Source organism: Moschus berezovskii, chromosome 5 (genome assembly GCF_049115385.1).
Source record: "Moschus berezovskii isolate FMDL1 chromosome 5, NW_MosBer_1.0, whole genome shotgun sequence".
Classification (NCBI taxonomy): domain Eukaryota; kingdom Metazoa; phylum Chordata; class Mammalia; order Artiodactyla; family Moschidae; genus Moschus; species Moschus berezovskii.
Genome location: NC_142464.1, coordinates 48264293 through 48286914, shown reverse-complemented (window position 1 = coordinate 48286914; position 22622 = coordinate 48264293). Strand labels below are relative to the sequence as shown.

Genomic DNA, 22622 nt, shown 5'->3' with positions numbered 1-22622 from the left:
GAAGAGTCTCAATTCTTATTAAGCACCAAATAGCTCTTGACTATTTGGCAGGTTACCACATCATAGCTTTTTGAGATGTCACATTTTGGTTCAAAAGTGTTTGTGCTAAGCTTTGGAGTTTTTTTTTGCATATGTTTCAAAGAAAGAGATCTGACAGCAGGGAAATAAAGCTTTGTAATAACTTCTCAGAGCAAGTTGCACTGAACTGAATCACTTTAAGGTGGAGAAAACATTCAAGAAGATCAGGTGTAGGAAGGGAGCCTGGGAAAAGGAAGGAAGAGAAGGTAAAAACAAAGACTCAAAGAAATGGATACAGAATAACATAGCATCTAAAGCCAAAGATGGACCCATGGAAACCAATTCAGAATAAACTGCTACTTTATGTAAATCATCATGAAAAAGGCATGTAGGAACCTGAATACAGTAGTGCTGTCAGGTCTAGGTTTTCCTTGGTAAGGGAATAAAGAAAAATTCCCGGTATCTGTGCTCAGGAACACATTGGCCTTGAAATTCTCAGGTCCAATTTGTCCTCATCAGAGTAGGAGAATTTAAGGAGGCCTCTGACATTAAGGGAATTAAGTTATTTCTATAATGATCAGACAATGATGGGATAAAATAACTATTCTAGGAAGGTACTAGGTCCAGATTTTAGGGCAAGCACTGGACTGCCTGTACAAGGCTGGATTCCCCAATCCAATAAAACTCAGAATCTCAGAGTAACTCCGAGGGCTTCAGAATTTGTGCACTCATACGAATGGCAAGTACCTGAGGTGTGACATGAGTAATACTGATATGAATGCAAAGCTATGGAACACCTAAACTCTCCGGCCACATTAGAATGGGTGTATGTTAGACCGACTCAGTATCTTTAATTAATGTAACATAACAGAGAATTCAAATTCTGGCCACTAAGGAGTCCATGGGCTGCTTATATGTAATACAGCAACTGGTGATACAACATGTTCAAATTTCTACTGGAAACAGTATTATTACATCATATGGCATGAGGTACTTCACTGTTGTGAAAAATAAATCACACCATGGAAAAGGCAGCTGCAGAATTTCTCTGACAGACCCAGGATGTCAAAACAAAAACTCATTATTCTATTTAGCATTTTCCCACCAAGAAAAGTACCTCTTAAATTGCAAAGCTTGAGTATGCCATAAAAGCTTAAATTTCAATGCTTTTCTAACGAATCCCTGGGAAAATTAATCATACAGCTGTGCTTCATTTTTCATGTTGAGAGATGTTAACACCTCAGTCATCCAAGGAACTATTTCACCCTCTGACAGTCTTAACTATATATATGGAAATAAATACAATTAATGAAAAATACCCAATCAAATGAAAATGGTAACTCTGAATAGAGTGACAGAATCTACTACTCCATTTAATTCTTACACATAAAACATGTAACATTCTCCTTTTCTCTATCAACTTTAAATGAAACAAGATTGAAACTATGAAGTTTCTTACTCAGAGCCACAAAAATCAATCAAAACAGATATTCTGACAGAATAAGTAAGTCATAAAATTGATGTTGACTTTACAGCAAATTGGTTTATCCAGGGCAGAAGTTTATCAGTTTGGATAGTCTTATGAGATTTATCACCCTTATTCCTGACATTTTGTCTCAAGATAGAAAAAAAAGGGGAAGGGGGGATAACGGTCTGATAAGATTATCCAAAGTGATCAATGTATATATTCTTGATTGTGACTTAGTTTGAAGGATGAGAGTGCTGAAGGCAAATACTCTAATGAAGAAACAAATATGGACATGAAGAATTTCAAATGCTTAATTCTATTTTGCCCATGTAAAGAAATGCTCCCTTTTCAAATACATATTGATGGGTTGGTCTGCACAGGAAAAGTGCTTTGCATGAAAATGTCACTCAGTTGTGAGACTGAAAGCTTCAGTATAATAATTTTCTTTGTGCCAGAGAGCATTACTTTATGAAGATGCCTGTGTTATAACTGAGCTTGCCAGGGCTTTTATTTGGTTGGCTGAAACCATCTTTAACTCTGTTATTACATTACACCTAATTTCCAAAACACGAATCAGTTATTGAGTAATACAATGGTTTACTACACACATGTAGCATAGCTCCAGTGGTGCTTTCAAACGCAGATTGATGGCACAGCAATTTCCCTTTTCCTACCTGTGTACTCAGGTGGGCAAAGGCATGTGTAGTTATTAATTCCATCGACACATGTAGAGTTATTTTCACAGTCATTATCTTCACAGTCATCAACATTGATTTCACAATTTTCTCCTTCAAATCCATCAGCACAAATACACCTGAACACCAGGGGAAGAAAACATAAAAGACATCTTCCTGCATTTTCAAACCATATGGTCTAAATATTGAAAAAACTAAATATACTCATCAGTTACAGAGCTTTTAACGACAGGAAATTGATTTTTAAAATGCTTTTGAATGACATGGTGCAAGCATCAATTTAAGGGACTATCCCCCAAATCAGAAACAATTTGAGAGAAAATTTATGCTGGCTGCAAGATGGCAAATAGCCCCCCGGGTCCTATAAGTCAATAAATCCAATACATTCGCAGGTCTAAAACATGAGCAAAGTTTACAGCCTTAGATATCTTAATCTTGAGTTGTACTCTAAAAAAATAACTCATGCTTCTTTGCTCATAAATAAGAAGGAATGATTCTGACTTTTAAAAAATTACAACTTTCTACCCTACCTGTAATGTTCTTGATGTCTCAAAGCAAAAAAGAAACCCGAAAATAAAACTTTGTCTTCTTTGTTATTATAAAATGTGAATATTCTCTTTAAACCTTGACAAATACAATTTTCCCCCCACTGGCATAAAACACTGCACCTTTAATCTTGCTAGGTATCAGAATAATCAATGCGTAAAGTTTTGATGAAAAAGAGACAACTTCATAACAGAATGTAGAAATGAAGCATATGTTTTATTAAGCGAAAGTCTCTCAGTCGTATACGACTCTTTGCGAACCCATGGACTGTAGAGTCCATGGAATTCTCCAGGCCAGAATACTGGAGCGGGTAGTCGTTCCCTTCTCCAGTGGATCTTCCCAACCCAGGGATCAAACCCAGGTCTCCCGCATTGCAGGCAGATTCTTCACCAACTGAGCCACGTGGGAAGCCAATACATGTATTATAAAAAGTGATATTTCTAACAAGCTTTAGTAGTAGATTAGCATTCTTATGTGAAATCATTAGTGTCATTATAAGAACTCTGTTTCATGATTCATGAAGTAGATCTGAAGTAACTGTACTGAAAGATTAAACAACTCCAGATTAAAAATGTTCACAGCATGTCTGTCTACTCATATTGAGGCTTGGAAATCGGAATCATTAATTTTCTGCTTCAGTGGGATTTACATCTTATCATTATACACCGTCTGTTTTAAAGGAACACACAATATACAACTGATGAATATATGCCTTGCAGTAGGGGACTAGGACATGAGTTTGAGTGAACTCCGGGAGTTGGTGATGGATAGGGAGGCCTGGCGTGCTGTGATTCATGGGGTCGCGGAGAGTCGGACACGACTGAGCGACTGAACTGAACTGAACTGAGGGGACTACATGGCTATTAATTAGCACAACAGAGCTACTATTTTGTCTTGACCTAATTTGACTTGATTAATATAATATACACATGTGTTTTTAAATTGTTTGGTTTAGTAGTATCCTAATGTGAGAATGGGATTTCCCAGGTGGCTCCAGTGGTGAAGAACCCACATGTCAATGCAAGAGATGCGGCTCTGATCCCTGTGTAGGGAAGATCCTCTGGAGAAGGGAATGGCTACACACTCTAGTATTTTGCCCTAGAGAATTCCATCAAGAGAAGCCTGTCAGGCTACTATCCATAGGGTCTCACAGAGTCGGACATGACTGAAGTGACTTAGCACACACGACTGGAGAATACCACAATGTCTATTTTTCAGTTCAGTTCAGTCACTCAGTCGTGTCCGACTCTTTGAAACCCCATGGACTGCAGCATGCCAGGCTTCCCTGTCCATCACCAATTCCCGGAGCTTTCTCAAACTCATGTCCACTGAGTTGGTAATACCATCTAACCATCTCATCCTCTGTCGTCCCCTTCTCCTCCTCCCTTCAATCTTGCCCAGCATCAGGGTCTTTTCAAATGAGTCCATTCTTTGCATCAGGTGGTCAAAGTACTGAAGTTTCAGCTTCAGCATAAGTCCTTCCAATGAATATTCAGGACTGATTTCCTTTAGGATGGACTGGTTGGATGTTCTTGCAGTCCAAGGGACTCTCAAGAGTTTTCTCCAACACTACAGTTCAAAATAAACAATTCCTTGGCACTCAGCTTTCTTTATAGTCTAACTCTCACATCCATACATGACTACTGGAAAAACCATAAGCTTTGACTAGACGGACCTTTGTTGGCAAAGTAATCTCTTTGCTTTTTAATATGCTGTCTAGGTTGTTCATAGCTTTTCTTCCAAGGAGCAAGCGTCCTTTAATTTCATGACTGGAGTCACCATCTGCAGTGATTTTGAAGCCCCCAAAAATAAAGTCTCTCGTTTCCCCATGCAGTGATGGGACTGGATGCCATGATCTTAGTTTCCTGAATGTTGCGTTTTAAGCCAACTTTTTCACTCATCTCTTTCACTTTCGTCAAGAGGCTCTTTAGTTCTTCTTCACTGTCTGTCATTTGTGTATCTGAAGTTACTGATATTTCTACTGGCAATCTTGATTCCAACTTGTGCTGCATCCAGCCCGGCACTTTGCATGATGTACTCTGCATATAAGTTAAATAAGCAGGGTGACAATATACAGCCTTGATGTACTCCTTTCCTGATTTGGAACCAGTCTGCTGTTCCATGTTCAGTTCTAACTGTTGCTTCTTGACCTGCGTACAGATTTCTCAGGAGGCAGGTAAAGAGGTCTGGTATTCCCATCTCTTGAAGAATTTTCCAGTTTGCTGTGATCCACACAATCAAGAGCTTTGGCGTAGTCAATAAAGCAGAAATAGATGTTTTTCTGGAACTCTTACTTTTCCGATGATCCAGTGGATGATGGCAATTTGATCTCTGGTTCCTCTGCCTTTTCTAAATCCAGCTTGAACATCTGGGAGTTCACAGTTCACGTACTGTTGAAGATTGGCTTGGAGACTTTTGAACATTACTTTGCTAGTGTGTGAGATGAATGCAATAGTGTGGTAGTTTGAACATCTTTGACATCGCTTCTTTGGGATTGGAATGAAAACTGGACTTTTCCAGTCCTGTGGCCACTGCTGAATTTTCCAAATTTGCTGGCATATTGAGTGTAGCACTTTCACAGCATCATTTTTAGGATTTGAAATAACTCAACTGGAATTCCATCATCTCCACTTGCTTTGTTCGTAATGATGCTTCCTAGGGCCCACTTGACCCACTCCAGTGTTCTTGCCTGCAGAATCCCAGGGATGGGGGAGCCTGGTGGGCTTCCGTCTATGGGGTCGCACAGAGTTGGACACGACTGAAGTGACTTAGCAGCAGCAGCAGCAGCAGCAGGGCCCATTTGACTTCACATTCCAGGATGTTTGGCTCTAGGTGTATGATCACACCATCATGGTTATCTGGGTCATGAAGATCTTTTCTGTATAGTTCTTCTTGCCACCTCTTCTTAATATCTTCGGCTTCTGTTAGGTCCATACCATTTCTGTCCTTTATTGTGCCCATCTTTGCATGAAATATTCCCCTGTATCTCTAATCTTCTTGAAGAGATCTCTAGTCTTTCCTATTCTATTGTTTTCCTCTAATTCTTTGCATTGATCATCAAAGAAGGCTTTCTTATCTCTCCTTGGTATTCTTTGGAACTCTGCATTCAAATGGGTGTATCCTTCCTTTTCTCCTTTGTCTTTCACTTCTCTTCTTTTCTCAGCTTTTTGTAAGGCCTCCTCAGACAACCATTTTGCCTCTTTGCATTTCTTTTTCTTGTGGATGATCTTCATCACTGCCTCCTATACAATGCCACAAACCTCCATCCATAGTTTTTCAGGCACTCTGTCTATCCGATCTAATCCCTTGAATCTATTTGTCACTTCCACTGTATAGTCATAAGGGATTTGATTTTGGTCATACCTGAAATGTCCAGTGATTTTCCCTACTTTCATTAAGTCTGAATTTTGCCATAACGAGTTCATGATCTGAGCCACAGTCAGCTCCCTGTCTTGTTTGTGCTAATTGTATACAGTTTCTCCATCTTTGGCTGCAAAGAATATAATCAATCTGATTTTGGTGTTGACCATCTGGTGATATCCATGTGTAGAGTCTTCCCTTGTGTTTTTGGAAGAGGGTATTTGCTATGACGAGTGCATTCTCTTGGCAAAATCTGTTAGCTGTTGCCTTGCTTCATTTTGTACTCCAAGGCCAAATTTGCCTGTTACTCCAGGTATCTCTTGACTTCCTACTTTTGCATTCCAGTCCCCTATAATGAAAATAGCATCTTTTTTTGGGTGTTTATTCAAGAAGGTCTTGTAGGTCTTCATACAATCATTCAACTTCAGCAATACTGGTTGGGGCACAGACTTGGATTACTGTGATATTGAATGGTTTGCCTTGGAAATAAACAGAGATCATTCTGCTGTTTTTGAGATTACACCCAGGAACTGCATTCTGGGCTCCTTTGCTGACTATAAGGGCTACTCCATTTCTTCTAAGGGGTTCTTGCCCACAGTAGTAGATATAATGGTCATCTGAGTTAAATTCACCCATTCCAGTCCATTTTGGTTCACTGATTCCTAGAATGTCGATGCTCACTCTTGCCATCTCCTTTGACCACTTCCAATTTGCCTTGATTCATGGACCTAACATTCCAGGTTCCTATGCAATATTGCTCTGTGCAGCATCAGACTTTACTTCCATCACCAGTCATATCAACCACTGGGCGTTGTTTTTGCTTTGGCTCCGTCTCTTCATTCTTTCTAGAGTTATTTCTCCACTCTTCTCCAGTAGCATATCGGGCACCTACTGACCTGGGGAGTTCATCTTTCAGTGTCCTATCTTTTTGCCTTTTCACACTGTTCATACATTTCTCAAGGCAAGAATACTGAAGTGGTTTGCCAGTCCCTTCTCCAGTGGACCACGTTTTGTCAGAACTCTCCACCATGACCCTGTTTTTAATACTGAAATATCTCTAATATGTATGAGAGGGACTAACATATATCCTCCTTATGAATTGAATTACTGGTATTTTTAAAATAAAGCCCTTGAATTTAAAAATTTAAAAAATCATGTTTTCTTATTCTTGTTTTGATCCTTGAGACACAGATCATAGACTAATGGCCTACCAGAATCCATCTCTTTCTCCTTCTTTTAAGTGGCAAGTTCCTCCATGTTTACATGGGTTGCTGATGCATGCATGAATTGGAACATCACAATCCTGCCCCTGGGGAAGAAATGGTCAAATTAAGTTGCGTGCAAATAAAATAGTTCTCAGCACATAAAGAAAGCACAACCAAATAATAAATAACAGTCAGGGAGAACTACTTTTTCAGATCTTGGTTCCCACAACAGCTTCTACTTACCTTGAAACCATATGGACAGGTGCAGCGATAAAAGTCAACTGGATCATTGTTACAGGTGCCATCATTTTTACATGGATTTGATAAGCAGGGATTACATTTAGCTAGAATACTGACATCCACAGGACCTAAAAAGTGATTGAAAAATATGAGAAGAGGATGCTTTCTGTTTCAAGTTCACTTAAAACTATTTCAGTGCCTTAATGTACCAGTAAATTTTCTATAAGATTATTATATAATAATAATTTTATATAAAATTATTATAAAGTAATAATTTATCTTCCATGACAAAAATTATGGAAGTCAGCACCATCATATCATCTTTAAGAACAAAACAGGAGGCCGCCTCCTTGGGAGACAATGCTAAGAACCTCAGATGTCAAGGGGGACTCCAGGTTGTGCACTTAGGCGGTTAGGATCTGACACTTGCAATACCAACGTCAAAGGGTCAATCCCCTCATTAGCTGAACAGCTTATGTGGATGCTTTCATGGCCAGTGCTTGCAACTTAGTTATTCATCAGCTGCATGGAAAGGTACACTGTGGATCCCAAAGAAGCATGCGTGTGTGCCCATGTGTGTGCTGGGGGATTGGGGGGCAAGTTTAATGAATAAGTAGAAATTCATTAGTGTAATTAAAAATGCAACAGTATGTACCTGTCCTACTAATAGTAGTTCAGGACTGTTATTTTCCTGCAGGAGATACAAAACAGTGTCACTTTTATAATAAACCAAAAATGAAACCTCCATTATATTCTTGCTCATGTCCCTTTAGTTTTGTTAGCATATTGGCATGTGACGGGTGAGATTTCTGTATCTTTCTCAGTGAGAAGAAAATACCACTGAGGAGATCACTATTTGCAATCTCACCTCTTGGGGTACAAATTAAAAAACTCTCATAATCCATGAAAGTTCTAGAGTAAATGGAGGTTGAATTGAAGTTACTTTCCTTTGGCTGCCCATATTTGTTCTGTAAGTGGCTAACAATGTAGATAGTGTACTGTTCTCAATAAAATTGCATTCTGTTGATGATAATTTTCACACCATTTGTTGAAAGCTCACTAGACTGCCTTTTGGAAACTGTCTGATGTGGACACTCTGATGGAGTACCATTTTTATATTTAAAATACAAATATTGTAGAACATAAACTATACTTTCGCTTTCAGCATCAATCTCTGTAGTTCTTTATCCTCATTGGAACAAACAGTCATAATTCTAAGTCCCTGTTTCAGCACATAGAACCTCTAGCAAAGCTATTTGAGCCCTCTCCACTCCCTTCCTATCACTGCTGTAACCTTCCAAGGTACCTCCACTCAAAAAGCTGTATGACTTCTGCTGGTATAAACTTTCTTTAGTCACATTTTTCTACAGAGGTTTTATACTGGTAAGCTGTTGGTCTACTTACAGAAACTCACATGAAAGAAAACGTGAATTAACATCACAGCCATTAAAACTATTCATATCTAAACCTTAACCTAAGAAATACATATTCATGTAGTGGTTTTGGAGTACAATCCCAAAAGGTTGTATTCTATATTCTTCAGTTTTTCTATTAACAAACACCTGAAATTTATTTAGACAGAGTCTCCTGTTTTTTCTTTTTTTTCACCTGTTTGGGAATGAATGACAGTCCTTGGGGAGGACTGCGTTAATGGAACGGGGTGGTTTGTGCTGTGCAGTACCTGTCACTAGGGGAGGCCTTGCCAGTGTCCCCTCTGCTTTTTCTTGGTACCAGAATAACTAATGTAGTTGCTGTATCAAATTACAGTCACACTGAGTGAAGTTAAGTCATATAAAGACAAATATATGATATCATTTATATGCGGGATCTAAAAAAATGGTAAAATGAACTTATTCACAAAACAGAAATAGGTGTATTAAACAATCCTATGGTTACCAGAGGAGAATGGAGGGAGAGGGATAAATTGGGAGATTAGGATCGACATACACAGTACTAGATATAAAACAGGTAACTATTAAGGACCTAGTGTATAGCACAGAGAACTATATTCAATACTCTGTCATGATCTATATGTGGAAAGAATATGAAAGAGAGTGTATATATGTATATGTATAACTGATTCACTTTTCTCTACACCTGAAACTAACACTGTAAATCAACTATATTCCAATAAAAATTATTTTAAAATTACAGTTGAGAAATTCCTGGAATTAATACCAAACTGAGCATCACAGAAACTTAATTTCTCACACTGTAAATGTATTTATCAAACGAATTTAGCTACTCAGCACATTGGTGAAGTGAACGGTGGAAGTTAGAGCAGTAAGTTCAATTAATGTCACACACCACAGTAAATGACTGTGTGTTTGCTAAAATGATCACACTTAGAATCATCACTAGGAAAGGAAATAAATAAATGGTAATGGATCCCTGAGCTGGGCTAGAAGAAAGAAGAATCCTGTAACAAAGGCATAGGATGAAGCAGCTAACAGTGTACATCAGCAAAACCTCAAGTCAGCAAATGCAAGGACTGTAAACATTCATCTGGCCACGTCCCAAGACCTTAAGGAAAACTGTCTTTAGTCTATGTCTGTGCTTTCAACCTTGAAAGGCTGTGGTCTGAATTGAGGGATTCAGGGTTGGCAGTTTCTAAGTTTATTCTGTGGAATGTGACATTTTTCAAAAATTATGTTTGATTATTTAGATGAGAACCTAGAGATTGTTTTAAGGAAAAAAACTGGGTATGTTTTGAAGAATTATTTTAGTAGAGTATGCTGCTGCTGCTGCTGCTAAGTCACTTCAGTCGTGTCCGGCTCTGTGTGACCCCATAGACGGAAGCCCACCAGGCTCCCCTGTCCCTGGGATTCTCCAGGCAAGAACAATGGAGTGGGTTGCCATTTCCTTCTCCAGTAGAGTATGCAGATGATAAAACTGCCAGGATAAAGAAAAAAAAAGAAGATCCTGCATGCTGCAACTAAGATCTGGCATGGTCAAACATTTAAAAAATGAGAGAGAGAGAAAAAAAAATTCCAGGCTGAAGTAGTCTCTGCCCTGATTTTAGCACAGTCAAGATTTATTTAATAAATATCTACAGAGCCATATCTGATTAATAAGCACTATCTAATTTCTCCATGTTTTTCCAGGACCAAGTTTGGCTTTTTATATAGCAAATCTGCTCAACTATTTTCAGTATCTGCAATTTCTTGTGGGTATGGGCAAAGAGATGCGTTGCTCTCCTGACAAATTCGGCCTAGCTACAAGAATCAGCAAAGCAAGCTTTCCCATGTGCAAAGGCTTTGCTTGATGATTTCCTTAACCACAAATTGTTTTGGTTTTGGTGACATCAGAATTAGGAACATATTCTTCAGCTTGGTAAAGTTGATTACTATGGCAACCATTCCATTTGCTTCTCCTTTTTTCAAATCTCTCTTTTAAAATCAACTCTTCAAAGATAATTTCTTATTTATAGCACTTGAGTTGGAGAGAAAGGTAATTAAAAAGATGATTGTGAATTATAGAATTTCCAAATAGCAGCATCCTCTTATATGTCCAAATGTCTTAAAATGATACGATTATCTCTTGCTATTTTATTTAGATTAATTCCACCTAACTAAATGTTCTTCTTATAATGTGATTTTTACATCCACCTAGTTTATCTATGGCAAGCCACTCCAGTCCTCTTGCCTAGAAAACCCCATGGATGGAGGAGCCTGGTGGGCTGCAGTCCGTGGGGTCGCTAAGGGTCGGACACGACGGAGTGACTTCACTTTCACTTTCACACATTGGAGAAGGAAATGGCAACCCACTCCAGTGTTCCTGCCTGGAGAATCCCAGGGACGGGGGAGCCTAGTGGGCTTCCGTCTATGGGGTCACACAGAGTCGGACACGACTGAAGTGACTTAGAGAGAGAGAGAGTTTATCTAAGTCCACTTATTTTTATATTCTAACCTCTTGGAACTATATCCCTTGGACATATAAGTCAAACAGTGGAAGTATTGCCTCATGTGATAAAGTCAGATACGTTTCAAAGACAACTTAGGAAAAAAGTAGAGGATACTTAACACTGGGAATACCTAATAAGCAGTTCAGTAATAGAGACATGTATGGATCAACTGCTAAATGCAGCTATAAGAGAATGTGGAAAGTGGGAAGGCATGTTTTGGAATATATGTTTTAAGTTTCTGCAAGGCAGGACTTCACTGCTGCTGCTGCTAAGTCTCTTCAGTCATGTCCAACTCTGTGTGACCCCATAGATGGCAGCCCACCAGGTTCCCCCGTCCCTGGGATTCTCCAGGCAAGAACACTGAAGTGGGTTGCCATTTCCTTCTCCAATGTATGAAAGTGAAAAGTGAAAGTGAAGTCGCTCAGTCATGTCTGACTCTTAACGACCCCATGGACTGCAGCCTACTGTAGCCTCCTCCGTCCATGGGATTTTCCAGGCAAGAGTACTGGAGTGGGGTGCCATTGCCTTCTCCATAGGACTTCACTGCTGCTGCTGCTGCTAAGTCACTTCAGTCGTGTCCCACTCTGTGTGACCCCATAGACGGAAGCCCACCAGGCTCCCCCGTCCCTGGGATTCTCCAGGCAAGAACACTGGAGTGGGTTGCCATTTCCTTCTCCAATGTGTGAAAGCGAAAAGTGAAAGTGAAGTCGCTCAGTCATGTCTGACTCGTAGCGACCCCATGGACTGCAGCTTGCCAGGCTCCTCCGTCCATGGGATTTTCCAGGCAAGAGTACTGGAGTGGGGTGCTACTGCCTTCTCCACAGGACTTCACTAGGTGAATGGAAATATGAATCGGAAGTTCATGAGAAAGGTCATGGCTAGATACTTGAAGCCATGGGACTGAAATTAATCATCAGGGCTGAGGAGAGAACTCCACTGTGTCAATATTAAAGAGTGGGTAAGAAAAAGAAGTCAGCAAAGGAATGAAGAGACAACAGGAGTGTAAAAGCAGCAGCAGTGGCCACCACTGTGCACGATGAAAAGAGGGCAAAAAAAGAAGCTAAAAAGAAGCTACTAAAACGGGCAAGAGAGAGCCCGCTGGTATTCCTATAGTTTCAAGGAAGGGGTAGAGATGGTCCCTAAATGACAGAGGGTTAAAATCCTACAAATGTGCATTATATAAGTGGTTAAACAAAAACAAAAAGATGGGTATTACACCTCTGGAATCCCTGGGCTTGGCCATTTGCTATAATCATATATGAACTTAGGCCATAAAATTAACTTCTTAAATCACACTCAAGTGAAAAAGAGCAATAATTATTTTATGGAGTTACTTTATCAGAGATAACATGGATGTACAATATTTAAGAACGGAATACAAATAATTGGTTCTCATCTCCTATTAAAATAAATGTCTATTAAAATTTCCCCAGCGTTTGAAGGTTTTTTAAAAGTATAATAAAAAATAGCCTTTGTTTTTTAATGACAGTGCTTTTGGCAAATAACTATGTACAAACCTGAATATTTTTTTAGCCAGTGAGAAAATCATAACCCTCTACAGCTACGGTTATTTAAAATTTATAACTATGTGGTAGTGATACTAAATCTGAAAATGTAAAACAAATTTGATAAAGTTTTAAATTCTACTTCAAAACTGATCTATTAAAATTTTCACTACTTCTAGTTTGGGTTGAATTATTTAATCCCCTTCATACTTTAAATAACTAAGGTCAATATTAATTAACAGTCTTGAGACACAAAATAAAAGACTTTGAGCTTGTTAAGAATATCCCCTCCCACACACCCTCCAACAAAGGATATTGATTCACTGGGGGAAAAAAAAAACTGACAACATTACAATATTATTACTGAGAGATGTGAAAGTTTTTCCTAGAATTTCAGAACCTAGAGGATTCTTAACTTGTAAAATCAGCAGAAGAGAGCAACCATGTGGGCTAATGACCAACCATGTTGGTCATTCTGGGATATGAAATGGTCCCAGGTTTCCTGACCCTTAGCTGATCTTTACAGATAGGTAATGAGATACTGGAGAAGGAAATGCCAACCCACTCCAGTGTTCTTGCCTGGAGAATCCCAGGGATGGCAGAGCCTGGTGAGCTGCCATCTATGGGGTCGCACAGAGTCGGACACGACTGAAGTGACTTAGCAGCAGCAATGAGATATGTTGAGCGTCAGATCCCTGCCTCTTGATCTGGGTTCCTGGCTACCAGACACCAGCCCATAGGAGCTGCTTCCCCTGATTTGTGTTCCTTTCTTGTTCTACTTGACACACTATACCAGTCTCCTGTTCCCCTGATGGACCGAGTGGTACTGGTTGCTGTTGTTCAGTTGCCTGGTCGTGTCTGACTCTTTGCGACCCTATGGACTGCAGCACACCAGGCTTCCCTGTCCCTCACCATGTCCCAAAATTTGTCCAAGTTCATGTTCATTGCATCCGTGATGCTGTCCAGCCATCTCATCCTCTGATGTTCTCTTCTTCTTCTACCCTCAAGCTTTCCCAGCATCAGGGACTTTTCCAGTATCGTTTGTGCTCATCAGATGACCAAAACACTGGAGCTTCAGCTTCAGCATCAGTTCTTCCAGTGAATATTCAGCGTTGATTTCTCTTAAGATTGACTGGTTTGATCTCCCTGCAGTCCAAGGGACTTTCAGGAGTCTTCTCCAGCACCACAGTTCAAAGGCATCAATTATTTGGTGTTCTGCCTTCTTTACGGTCCAGCTCTCACAACCGTACATGACCACTGGGAAGACCATAGCCTTGACTATATGGGCCTTTGTCAGCTGAGTAATGTCTCTGCTTTTCAACATACTGTCTAGGTTTGTCATAGACAAACCTGCCAGCAGAAGAAGCAATTGTCTTCTGATTTCATGGCTGCAGCCATCGTCCACAGTGATTATGGAGCCCAAGAAGAGGAAATCTGTGGTGCTGGTTACATTTCCACAACTGTTTGGTTTGAATATACATTATTAACATTGTATATATGTTTCTACCATCAAACTTCCATATTTTTTTGTAATTATCCCTTAAAAGGTATCTATTGGTAGAATATAAGCTCCATGAAGGCTAGAGTTTTTATGTCCTATTTATTATGGTACTCTTAATATCTTGGAACCATTCCTGTTGTATAATAGGAACTCATGCAGTATTTGTTGAATGAAAGAAGCAATATACCACTTGTTTACATTAGACTGTTCATTCTTTTTGGTGACTTCCCAGGTGCCACTAGTGGTAAAGAATCCGCCTGCCATTGCAGGAGGCATAAGAGAAGCGGGTTTCATCCCTGGGTTGGGAACATCCCCTGGAGGAGGAAATGGCAACCCACTGCAGTATTCTTGTCTGTAGAATTCCATGGACAGAGCAGCCTGGTGGGCTACAGTTCACGGGGTCGCAAAGAGTTAGACACGACTGAAGCGATTTATCATCACATGGTTCACTCTTTAGCACATTTAAGTGTTTAATAAATGTCAAATTAAAAATGAACAATTTAGTTGCCTGTATAGCTAAAGCTTCCTGAACCAAGAACAATAAAGGGACTATTAGAAATTAACAGTGTTCTACATTCCATGCTGGTGTTTTCCATGAAAGCCTGGAAAGGGCAAAATCTCCATTTTCTGCTTGAGTGCTCTAATTTCAGCTGATATTTAAAAGATGAAAACAGGACACCTAGGCTATAACAACAAGTCATGACCATCTGCTTCCCACTCAAGAGTGTCCTAATCTGGGTATTAATTAAATATACTCTGATAATGCATTTCATGCAATTCATTTATTTCTGTTGTGCACTAAAACTATGATATTATACCACAAAGAAAATACTCTGCAAATGTAAGATAAAAATGGTATGGAGAGAATTGATTTCTCACAATAATAATACAGTGTTTTCTAGCAGAGAAAACATTTAAATTCTATTTAAATATAGCTATGTAAACATGTTTGCAAATAAAGAATATTCATCTCCCTGCTGAAATTTGAAATTACATATTTACAAACTTTAGTATTTGGAATATGTACTTACATGACTTTCATGAATAAATAAAACACATTAAACTGGAATAACTATGGCAAAAGTTAAATTAAAATATAAAAAAACCAAAATTATAAAATATTTAAAGCAGCATTATTTTATTACTTTCAAGCTCATAAAGCATGTAAGCTCAAAAACAGTACTCAGTAGATTTCCCAGAGTTAATTATTTTAACAAATGGATTAGAATACTTTGCCCCTTACCAATCCAATTAGTAAAGTAAATATTTCTAGCAAAGCACGTGAGACAGGTTCACAATATTTTGACAAATACTGGGCAATGTTGGCAAAGAACATTGTGAGTTTCAATGTTTGCTATCTTTCTAAAATTATGTTATAGAAGAACCGAGTAAATCTAAAAGCTTGTTAAATGCAGTTACACTATATTTATTGAGATTTGAATGTTTATGCTTCTTGCATACATATTATACCTATGCTGTCCGGCTATGCAGTTTAAGGTATACCCTGAAATATGTGTGATGTGTTACTTGGTAACTCAGTGAATAGTAAACTAAACTGCCACAGTTCCAACATCTTCCTATATCACAGCTGGGCTCCTGCAGTTCCTCCAACCTGTCCTTACACTTGCCTGCTGTTCAAACAACTGGCCTACACATCCTGCAAGAAACCTTTCACAGCCACTCTGAAAGGATGTCTTCCTCTGAACCCTGTAGCAACAGCACTACCGAATATGGGAGCCATTAGCTACATGCAACCACATTTAAATTTAAATACAATTAAAAATCCACTTCCTCAGTCGCCTTAGCTACATTTCCACAAGCACATGTGGCGAGTGTCTACCATACTTGGATAGCACAGGTATAGAATAATTCTATCAATGAAGAAAGTTCTATCAGGCTCTACTGATCCAGACCAATGTTCCCTTCAGTCAGTTCAGTTCAGTTCAGTTCAGTCGCTCAGTCGTGTCCGACTCTCCGCGACCCCATGAATCACAGCACGCCAGGCCTCCCTGTCCATCACCAACTCCCGGAGTACACTCAAACTCATGTCCACAGAGTCGGTGATGCCATCCAGCCATCTCATTCTCCGCCGTCCCCTTCTCCTCCCGCCCCCAACCTTTCCCAGCATCAGAGTCTTTTCCAGTGAGTCAACTCGTCTCATGAGGTGGCCAAAGTATTGGAGTTTCAGCTTTAGCATCAGTCCCTCCAATGAACATCCAGGATTGATCTCCTTTAGAATGGACTGGTTGGATCTCCTTGCAGTATAAGGGACTCTCAAGAGTCTTCTCCAACACCACAGTTCAAAAGCATCAATTCTTCGGCGATCAGCTTTCTTCACAGTCCAACTCTCACATCCATACATGACCACGGGAAAAACCATTGCCTTGACTAGACGGACCTTGGTCGGCAAAGTAATGTCTCTGCTTTTTAATATACTATCAAGGTTGGTCATAACTTTCCTGCCAAGGAGCAAGCGTCTTTTAATTTCATGGCTGCAATCAGCATCTGCAGTGATTTTGGAGCCCAAAAAAACAAAGTCTGACACTGTTTCCATTGTTTTTCCATCTATTTCCCATGAAGTGATGGGACCAGATGCCATGATCTTTGTTTTCTGAATGTTGAGCTTCAAGCCAACCTTTTCACTCTCCTCTTTCACTTTCATCAAGAGGCTTTTGAGTTCCTCTTCACTTTCTGCCATAAGGGTAGTGTCATCTGCATATCTAAGGTTATTGATATTTCTCCCAGCAATCTTGATTCCAGCTTGTGCTTCTTCCAGCCCAGCGTTCCTCATGATGTACTCTGCATATAAGTTAAATAAGCAAGGTGACAATATACAACCTTGACGTACACCTTTTCCTATTTGGAACCAGTCTGTTGTTCCATGACCGGTTCTAACTGTTGCTTCCTGACCTGCATACAGGTTTCTCAAGAGGCAGGTCAGGTGGTTTGGGATTCCCATCTCTTTCAGAATGTTCCACAGTTTATTGTGATCCACACAGTCAAAGGCTTTGGCATAGTCAATGAAGCAGAAATAGATGTTTTTCTGGAACTCTCTTGCTTTCTCCATGATCCAGCGGATGTTGGCAATTTGATCTCTGGTGCCTCTGCCTTTTCTAAAACCTGCTTGAACATCTGGGAGTTCACGGTTTACATACTGCTGAAGCCTGGCTTGGAGAATTTTGAGCATGACTTTACTAGCGTGTGAGATGAGTGCAATTGTGCGGTAGTTTGAGCATTCTTTGGCATTGCCTTTCTTTGGGATTGGAATGAAGACTGACCTCTTCCAGTCCTGTGGCCACTGCTGAGTTTTCCAAATCTGCTGGCATATTGAGTGCAGCACTTTCACAGCATCATCTTTCAAGACTTGAAATAGCTCAACTGGAATTCCATCACCTCCACTAGCTTTGTTCGTAGTGATGCTTTCTAAGGCCCACTTGACTTCACATTCCAAGATGTCTGGCTCTAGGTCAGTGATCACGTTATCGTGACTATCTTGGTCGGGAAGATCTTTTTGTACAGTTCTTCTGTGTATTCCTGCCACCTCTTCTTAATATCTTCTGCTTCTGTTAGGTCCATACCATTTCTGTCCTTTATCGAGCCCATCTTTGCATGAAAAGTTCCCTTGGAATCTCTAATTTTCTTGAAGAGGTCTCTTGTTTTTCCTATTCTGTTGTTTTCCTCTATTTCTTTGCATTGATCACTGAGGAAGGCTTTCTTATCTCTCCTTGCTATTCTTTGGAACTCTGCATTCAGATGCTTATATCTTTCCTTTTCTCCTTTGCTTTTCGCCTCTCTTCTTTTTACAGCTATTTGTAAGGCCTCCTCAGACAGCCATTTCGCTCTTTTGCATTTCTTTTCCATGGGGATGGTCTTGGTCCCTGTCTCCTGTACAATGTCACGAACCTCCGTCCAGAGTTCATCAGGCACTCTATCAATCAGATCTAGTCCCTTAAATCTATTTCTCACTTCCACTGCATAATCATAAGGGATTTGATTGAAGTCATATCTGAATGGTCTAGTGGTTTTCCCTACTTTCTTCAATTTAAGTCTGAACTTCGCAATAAGGAGTTCATGATCTGAGCCACAGTCAGCTCCTGGTCTTGTTTTCGCTAACTGTATACAGCTTCTCCATCTTTTATAGCTTATTTCCATTCATGCTATACTAAGAACAAACAACACTATTAATGGAAAAAAAGTCAAACCAGTTAGGTATAAACAGACATTTATTTTATGCATGTATGTTCATTTGTATTCATCAGATTTCTGAGAACATTTAATAGATTAATGTGAGCTATGTGCTCTAAGAATGAATGTAAGTATGTAGCTTTTCTCAAATTTACATTATCATGAAATTATTTTTTCAAGCAATATCTCTATGGAATCCTAAGCTTAGAATTACAGAAAAACACCAGCATTTTTCAAAGTGGAGTATGAGCATTCCTGGGTACAGAGAAGTGTAAAAATAGCCTGTAGGTGCTCAACTTGCCCGTATAGCCCTTCTAGAATTACTCTGCCCAATAATATGCCTACAAGCAAGCTTTATGCCAGTTTCTCATTCCCTATCTCCTCTCTGACCTTACAAAAAAATGGCATACTTCTCAGTCCACCAGAAATTTACCATGTGGCACACTGACCCAAGGGAATGTCAGAGATTACAAAATAATAATTTAAAACAGTGGTTATTTGCAAAGGCTCTTACAGTCAATGCACATAATCCCAGAGAGGCATTTCCAATAAAATTTGCATTTTGAACATAAATGTTAACATATTGATAAATAACTATGCTGCCCCAACCAATGCTCAATAAGTATTACTGGCAACAATTACTTCTAAGAAAAACTTAGATACTCATAGATCTTTACTGGTAGCAAATTTAAAAAATGCAAATTGTATACATATTTTTTGTAGCAAAGAATGATACAATTCTCCGAGGTATTGGAAATATAAATTCAAGGAGAAAAATAAAGTTCAAGAAAAAAGAACAATGCAAAATATTGAGGATCTTCTTTTTATTTCTTTCAAAATTAGCTGTGATATTTAGATTTATTTGATTAGAAAAAGTGGAAAGATACACAAAACAACTTTAACACTGGTTATTTTTTGACATTGTCCTTATTATTACATTTAGTACTTTAGTCTCTTATTGTTCACATTTTCCTTTTCTTTAGATTTTCTATGTTGGGCATAGATTAGTTTTGTAATGAGAGAAGAAAATATTTGTTAGTAAGACACTGTATAGAATTCACAAGTACATAAAACAAAGGGAAAATAAAAGGATCCAAACAAGCGAGAAATAGCACCATCAACACAGGAAGGGCGCAGCACAAGAGGTGAGGCAGAAGGTCTGGCCTGAACATGGGGAAGGGCTCGTGCCTCCTTACCTGGCATCAGGAAGCCACAGGGCCCTGGAAGCCCTAAGAGCAGGGCACACGTTTAGACAAAGTAAAAGCAAAATATTTCACTTGTTAGAGGCCATGAGAGGAATTTCCAGAAGTTGTGTACTCTTCATTTCTCCTTATATTTTAAAGAAAACCTAGTCATTTCCAATGGATTGTTTCTGCAATTTATTTGAAAAGACTTGTTCTTTACTAGGGCTCCTCATGTAACTGCTCTGTCCTCTCCAAGTACAGAAGGAAACAGTAATTATTTTTTGGAGTTTTTCAGCTATCCCTCTGAAACCTAGTGGCCCACTGTTTTCTGTTTCTTTTTTTAAAATTAATACGATCAAGTTTTATTTACAGAAGGACAAATTGTTAAAAGCCATACCTTGACATGTAAATTTTTTGGAGGGAGTTGTGAGAAGGAGTTTATCTGCCATTTCTCCAGGGCCAGCGCAGCGAGCAATTCCCGGCTCTTTGTACTCCGACTTTACCCAGTCGGATAACCACTGCATGTTACAATCACAGTAAAGAGGGTTGGCTCCAATTGCTCTGGAAAATACCACCACAAAAGCACACACAGGCACACGCCACACACACAAATATGGAAGCATTGTTATTTCCTAAGGGAACGTAACTCAGTGATGCTTACTAAAAGTCCCTATAGATTTGCCGATAAAAATGAAAATGGAGGCATTAGGGATTAGGGATTCCTCATTTTTCTCACTTATGTGCAGCTGTGATTTAGTGAGTTGTCACCTGTGTTAACACTTAGCTGGCTTTATAAAGTCTCCTTGTATTTGCAGACAGCTTTATACTAGGTGCAAGCATGCCCCAAGTGTAGATAACACTTCATTCACCAATGATTTACTTAGAATCCAATCATTATGCCAGGTTCTGAGGACTCGGCTATGAGTAATACGTTATTTTTAACCTCCAAAACTCCTTCTGGAAAGGAGAGTAACATAAACTCATACCAACAAATAATTTTCACTATAAGTGGTATAGTAGAAGCATTTATAACTGAACAGAGGGTAACTTTTCTGGGAGCCTGGTGGTTTAAGAAGTCTGACCTTTTAGATATTTGGATTTAAGTAGATGGAGAAGGTTGGAAAGGATGGTTTAGAGTAAAAGATCAGTACAAGACAAGAAAATAAGGATGGATGTAAAATAATAAAGGTGCATAAAGCTAGCTCCCCAAAGCTGATTTTGAACTACCTCTGTCCCTTTAAAGTTTTTCATATTAGAAAATGAAAAACTGGTGCTTATTTATATAAGCAGCTATAGTGATAGGGAAAATAATCAAGATAATAGCTAGCATTTATTGCATCATTATGATATACTAGAACTGTGCTAAGCCAATTCTATTACTTATCTCACTTTATTCTAAATAGAAGAGATATGAGATCAATACTGTTAATAACCGGTTTTATAGATTGAAAAACTGAGGCCAGAGGCATTAACCAATGGGTTCACAAGCTTCCCAAACCTGGGCACAAACAGTATATGCATGAAGAAGCATTTAAAAACTGATTGATTCTGATTTATAATTAACTTCAAATCAGTAATATTTCTAGGTATATGGTTTATGCAAAATTATTCTTATATGAAGAGACTTTCAATTATGCTTACAAAACCACAATACTTTATATTGCAGCTGTTTTAAGGCCCAACTCTGGCCAAGAATTGAGTGAAGCAAATGTTATGCTTACATGTATTTCAGATTCAAACCTTTCTTCTAAATTAAAAATGAGGAAAATGATGTTTTCGAGCTATTGGATCTCATCTCTACTGACATTTCCTAAGTCCTTACTGTGCCAAGAGACACAGTAAGAAAAGTGAATGGAGCAGAGCTCTCTATGACCCAGGAAGTAAAAGACAATTGTATAAAATGAAATACATGACAAAATAAGACCCATGACAAATCGTTCTCACTGTTGGGGAGAAACATCACATAGCTCAAGCAGCACTTTCCGAGGCAGACTTTTCTAGTTCAGTACCCTAATACTAGCAGAATGGCCATTTCTTTAGTCAGCACTCTGCCACAGCATGATAGTCCTGCACCCCTGAGCCAGGGGTCTCATTCACATGGACTCTCAGGCAATTGGCTTCTGTGGAATTTGTACAGGAGTGGTCCTGACATCCACTTTGAGGTAGGTGCTAGGCTGACATTTGAAAAAAATGGAGGTCTTGCCTCCAGGGACCTAGTAGTTTAATGTAAGAGATATTGAAAGTAAGCACCAGTCAGATGGACCAAAACCTACACTGATAACAGAGCCTCTCTAAGGGAAATGCAGATGTAGCACGCTTGACTACTGGCTCCTATTCTCTGCCCATTCCCTTCTCTCAATTATCTGAACTTCTTATCTTCTTGCAGTTTGGTAGGTTTTGGAGAGGAGGACAAACAAGAAAAAATATAGCAACTTCTGGAGAACCAGGAGCCAACTGACAATGATGTTTAAACTGTCACCAGGTGACAGCAAACTCAGCCTGACAAAGCTCTGGATTCCAGGGCTGGTCTCTGAACTTCCTTACAGGTTTGCTACAGTCTTAACAGTACAACTAACAGTAATGAAATAGAGGAATTTGATCCAAGTGAGATTTTCTTGGACCTCTTTAATAAACTGCTTTATTGTACTCCCTAGGAATATGGAGGTGTAAACAACCTGTCATAAGAAAGAATGCAAAGGAAAAACATTTCACCCAACGTAAGGATTTAGCCGTTTCTATCACACAGTAATGTCTAAACATTCGCTCATTTAATTTTACGTGGCACCATAGTCAATGCTAGGCTTCCCCAGT

The 22622-nt window shown here is 39.2% G+C and overlaps 1 protein-coding gene across 2 annotated transcripts in view; it reads right to left on the bottom strand.

Annotated features, from left to right (window-relative positions):
- SLIT2 (slit guidance ligand 2) overlaps nt 1-22622 on the bottom strand; it is a 415143-nt gene that overhangs the window by 51020 nt on the left and 341501 nt on the right. For both annotated transcript variants that reach the window (XM_055434236.2, XM_055434237.2), the window contains 4 exons: nt 20209-20372; nt 7536-7660; nt 7299-7396; nt 2161-2300 (listed from right to left, as the gene is read on the bottom strand). In XM_055434236.2, the coding sequence (XP_055290211.1) occupies nt 2161-2300; nt 7299-7396; nt 7536-7660; nt 20209-20372 (527 nt within the window). The remainder of the gene's footprint in view (nt 1-2160; nt 2301-7298; nt 7397-7535; nt 7661-20208; nt 20373-22622) is intronic.